This window comes from Hydra vulgaris, chromosome 14, assembly GCF_038396675.1.
Source record: "Hydra vulgaris chromosome 14, alternate assembly HydraT2T_AEP".
Lineage (NCBI taxonomy): Eukaryota > Metazoa > Cnidaria > Hydrozoa > Anthoathecata > Hydridae > Hydra > Hydra vulgaris.
In genome coordinates this window covers 6,221,634-6,226,784 of record NC_088933.1, presented here as the reverse complement: position 1 = coordinate 6,226,784, position 5,151 = coordinate 6,221,634, and the positions used below count along the sequence as shown (strand labels likewise).

Sequence of the window (5,151 nt, the reverse complement as noted above, 5' to 3'; positions counted from 1 at the left end):
AGTGACACCGAACCTAACTTTGTAAATTATAATTAAATTTGTAATTTTTGATTTTATGGTTAAATAAATGAACAAAAAAAAAATTAGAGAAAAATTTCATGTAAAGTTAATGAGTAACGTATCGTTGTTAGAATTATACATATAATATATAACCTTTTACTTCCGTTATTGTTGTTGTTTTATGATTAATAAAGCATGGGCACTTCTGATTTGAAATAATAAGTAATGTAGCAAGTCAAACCCTATTTTTTTTTTTGTATTTTTTTTTTTTGTATTTAATATAAGTTTTTATAACTCATGTGTCAGAAAACTGTCCAACCTGCAACAGAACTATCTGGCTTTAAAGGTACACAGAACACGGCAACAAAAAAATGACAGGATGAAAGATGACATGTTTAAAGATGATCTTGAAAAATCATTTGATATTGTCACTAAGGGTCTACGTCTTGAAATAAAAAGTCTTGTTAATTTCATTTTAGCAAGACAAGACAATACCAAGACAAGACGAAACAAGACCATTTCAGCCTTGTCTTAAAAAGCCTTGAATGAATCAAGACCAACCTTATAAAATAACTAGTAATTCAAGAAATAACTAGACTTTTCTTGGTATTTTTTAAATCAAGACTAGACTAATCAACCTGAAAGATTTCTAAGATGAGTTCACAACTTTAATCTTGTACTAAGGGGTCATCAATAAAGTACGTCACATAATTGGGGCGGGGGGAGAGGAAGCAAAGTTTTGTGACAAGGAGAGGGAGGGGGTTAGTCAAATGTGACGTCACAAAAATTATTTTAGAATTATAGTTTAATTACTGCGCGTTTAATTGAAGGAGTGTTTTTGATTGTCCAAATTTTTACTCCTTCTTTTTATATTTATGCGTATTGGTGTATTTTAAATAGTTTTAAGTTTGCAAAAACTGCCATCACGTTTTTGAAAACATTAAAGCGCAGCAATGCAAAATCATTGAATTAAGAGCTTAAAAAATAAGTTTAGAATTTTAAATTCAGGGTTTAAATAAGTAAACATTTAAAAAAAAATTATAATAAATAACATAATAACATGTAAGTTAATTATCTTTTATATTATTTACTTTTGTGATTCTTATGTTTTTAAACATTAGAGTTTTAGTTCCGTGCACATTCAAGCAAGAATAAATAATAATCTAAATAACTAAATAAATATATAACAACTAAGTTAAATAGACTTGCTCATGTTTTTTTTTAATAACATTGCATCTATTTCCGTTCTGTAGCAAGCCAAATTTAAACGCAAAAACTGAATTGTTTCAGTATATTATTTCAAAGAAACAGTAAGTGAAACCATGCCTCATCCACATGGAATTTTGTGGGAGCACTTTGAACATGTTTAAGAAGTGGCTACGGCAAAGTATATCTCCATGAAGATAATGTCATCCCTGGGTCAAGTACTGATTCATCAACCATTAATCAGTGATACGGAATGTTAATCAGTTCAAGTTAAAACTAAACATTTAAATACTGAAAACGGTTCTATGATTTTTTGTGAAAAAATATGATAAATAAATATTTTGAGAAAAAAACTAAATCCATTTCAAATTTTTAAAAGAAAAATGCACTTAAAGTCTTGTAATTTAGAAAACAATTTCAAGACTTAATTTTTGGTCTTGAAAAGTCTTGTCAAGTCTTGATTTTCTTGAAATTATTTTTATGTAACAAGACCACTTTGAAAAAGTATTGATATGTCTTGAAACATTTCAAGACTATAATGGAATTATCTAGGTATTGGTATTGAAATAAATTTTTTACGAGACGCAGACCCTTTATTGCGACATTAGATGTGATGACAGAAATGCAGAACCACTTGGAGTCTGAGCCCCTCTCAATAACAGAATTTTTTTCAAATCTGAAGACCTATTCGAACAAGACTGTTGCCAGCAAGGCACATCAAGCATTTTCAAAGAACCCCTGGTTTCTCTATGTATGTATTATATATATTTATATATATATATATATATATATATATATATATATATATATATATATATATATATATATATTTATATAAACATATATATAAATATATATATATATATATATATATATATATGTATATATATATATATTTATATATGTATACATTTATATATGTATATATATATATATATATATATATATATATATATATATATATATATATATATATATATATATATATATATATATATATATATATATATATATATATATATATATATAATTAGGTTCTGCACTTGATGAAATAAAGACAGTGCTTGATTTTCCAGGAAGTCTTTATCACATTGATGCTAATTTAGGTGGACAAGTTGAATGCATAACTTGGACAACAACTGAGCAAATAATGCTTCTGCAAAAATTTCCCGATTTAATAATGATGGATGGCACTTATAAGGCAACTTATATTTTTTCTTTTTCTCAATTGGTTTTTTTTTCTCTGTTATTTTACAAAATATAATGCATTGCTTTTTTATTAGAAACTGATTTTCACATAAAATACTTAATTCCATTAACAAATGTAAAGGTAAATATTCTCTCCATGCCTCTATACACACTTGCTGTAGTAGATCAACACGGGATGGGGCGACCTGTAATACAATCAATAGTGTATTGTAAGGATCAAGCTCGTCTTAGAATATTTCTGATACGATCACAAGAATGGGCTGGTTTTAATACATTTTCAACATCCATATTTGTAATTGATTAGGCTCAAGCTGAAATTTCAGTGTTGCAGGCTTTTTTCCCAGATAATCATATTTTGCTTTGTCAATTTCATGTATCCAAGGCATTTGTACATGAAATAAAAAAAAGTAATTTGATAAGTAATGTCAAAGAATCTTTATATAAGGTTAGTTCTAAATAGTTCTAGTTAATTGTATTGAAAAAGCAATCAATAAAAAAGTAATAAAAATTAAAACAATGCTTTGAAAGTTGTCAACTTTTTTGACAATAGATGTTCCATGACTTTGACAGTCGTGGAACACTAATGCTTATTTTATGCCTTGTATAAATACAAGTAATTTTATTTTAATTTCATACATTTATTTTATTGTTAATTGTTTTTGAATATCATTTACATATCTTAATTGTAAGGCTACGAAAATGTTGTTGTATGGTAACCAGCAAACATGTGATGAAGCTTTGTTGAATATGCAAGAGACATTCCCAGAGTTTTATACATACTTAACAAATAACTGGTTGATGATGGCTGACATGTTCATGGGCTACAAAAGAAAAGGGCTACTTCAAATTGATAATCACACCAATAACAGATTGGAACGGTTTGATGATTTGTTTTCTGTTTTGTTATAAGCTTAGTTGTCAGTTAATAATACTTTACCAAATTTGTAGGTAACCACAGAACATTAAGAGATGTTGGTTTGACATCGCGTATATCACCAGGTAATCTTATTAGCAAAATAATAAAGATAAATAGAGTTCAACTTGAAAAATCAAAACATGCTGATTTTGATCAGCGTCTTAAAATAAACACTAAGCTTCCAGAATGTTTAAAATTTTATGCTTATGCAATTTCGTCATACATTTTACAACATATGGTTGAACAGTATAGTTTAAGCCAAATAGAAGGATATAGTTTACAAGAGGTAAGTGTTTTTATTCTTTTTTTAAGATTGCTCTGATTTATTTAGGAGTTTTATTCATAATAAATGCAATTTGTAACAAAAGTTTAAAATTGATTTTTTTTCTACTTATATTAATTATTATATACTTATATTATTATATACTTATATTAATTATAGATACTTATATTAATTAAGATTAATTAAGATTAATTATCGATTAATTATTTATAGATTAATTAAGATTAATTATATAAGATTAATTAAGAATTATTATAGATATTTAAATTAATTAAGATTATTTCATACTTATATTAATTTTTTTTATACTTATATTATTTATTTTTATACTTATGTTAATTATTTTTATACTTATATTAATAAGTACGATTTATTTTATTCTAACATGTTATAAAATATAAGATTAAAATATTTTCAGGAAAATAATTGCTTGCAAGCTAGATGCAATGATTGTTTGTTTCCCCTTCAAAACTGGACTTGCCAATGTGATAACGCTGCTGGTTATGGAGTTCCGTGCTCTCATGCTTTCTTTGCTATTAGACCAAAAAATAAGATTTTATCTGATCTAGATCTTATTCATAAAAGGCACTAATTGTTTTTGGTTTGTACTAATAGCGGTAGTATGTTAAAAAATATTTAAAATGAATAAAATAATTACATTTGCCATCAAATGGCAAATGTAAACCAAGGGGACAATTTATCTAATTCATGCATGACCTTTTTAATTCAACCAGTGGCATTATGCAATTCCACTGTTAAGGAAAGGTATAATACAGCTTTGAGCCACTTGCAGCCTTTGGCATCTATCTTGTCTGAATTTACACCAAGTAAGTTTGATTTAGCTATTAAATGGCTGGAATCAGTTTACCAACAATGCATATCTGGAGAGTGGGAACTGCAGGTAAAAAATAATAAAATCCATAATTATTTTAATAAATAATAAATCATTTTATTTAATAAGTTAAATTAAAGTTATACTTGCACAAGGCTGGAGCCAATATAATCAAGGAAGCATTTTTTAATTTAATTTTTATTGTAACTCTCTCAACTCTGAAATACAATCTCCAAAGCTGTTAAATAAAGATGCAAGTTAAACAGCATATTTCTAGGTCGTGTTGAACTCTAAACCACTTGATAATGAAGCAAGAATCTATTATACTACCTCATTAAATCTCCAGATAAATCATTTACATTTATTTTCTTTATGTGCAATTCATCATGACTTGTAATCATAATGCTATTTAAATTTTATACAGGTTTAACAGCACCATTCTAAAAATGATGTTATTTCAGAAAATCTTTTTCAGACAAATGTTGAAATATTTACCGAAAGTTCTTCTGCAACATTAGAATGTGTTTTGCCTGTATCACCTCAAGTTTCTCTACAAACTAATTCTGTAGCTACATCAAACATTTCCCCAACAATTACATGCGAGACTCTTCATGTTGAAAGATTGCAGACAAATGTTGAAATATTTCCTGAAAGTTCTTTATCTGCAACATTGGAATTTGTTTCGCCTGTGTCACCTCAAATTTC

General features: G+C 26.9%; 1 protein-coding gene across 1 annotated transcript; it reads left to right on the top strand.

The window, feature by feature from the left end:
* Positions 1-379: 379 nt before the first annotated feature.
* LOC136090864 (uncharacterized) lies at positions 380-4,206 on the top strand. The gene is made up of 6 exons (XM_065817840.1): positions 380-458; positions 2,490-2,536; positions 2,720-2,860; positions 3,106-3,293; positions 3,374-3,617; positions 4,033-4,206. Exons 1-6 carry the CDS (start codon positions 380-382, stop codon positions 4,204-4,206), a joined length of 873 nt encoding a protein of 290 aa, XP_065673912.1.
* Positions 4,207-5,151: the final 945 nt, after the last annotated feature.

Bases quoted from the DNA above. Each gene is read 5' to 3' on its own strand.
- LOC136090864 (XM_065817840.1), top strand. From the start codon at position 380: ATGAAAGATGACATGTTTAAAGATGATCTTGAAAAATCATTTGATATT. The intron at 3,294-3,373 runs GTTTGATGATTT...AGGTAACCACAG, and splicing joins ACCAATAACAGATTGGAACG to AACATTAAGAGATGTTGGTT. The intron at 3,618-4,032 runs GTAAGTGTTTTT...AAATATTTTCAG, and splicing joins AAGGATATAGTTTACAAGAG to GAAAATAATTGCTTGCAAGC.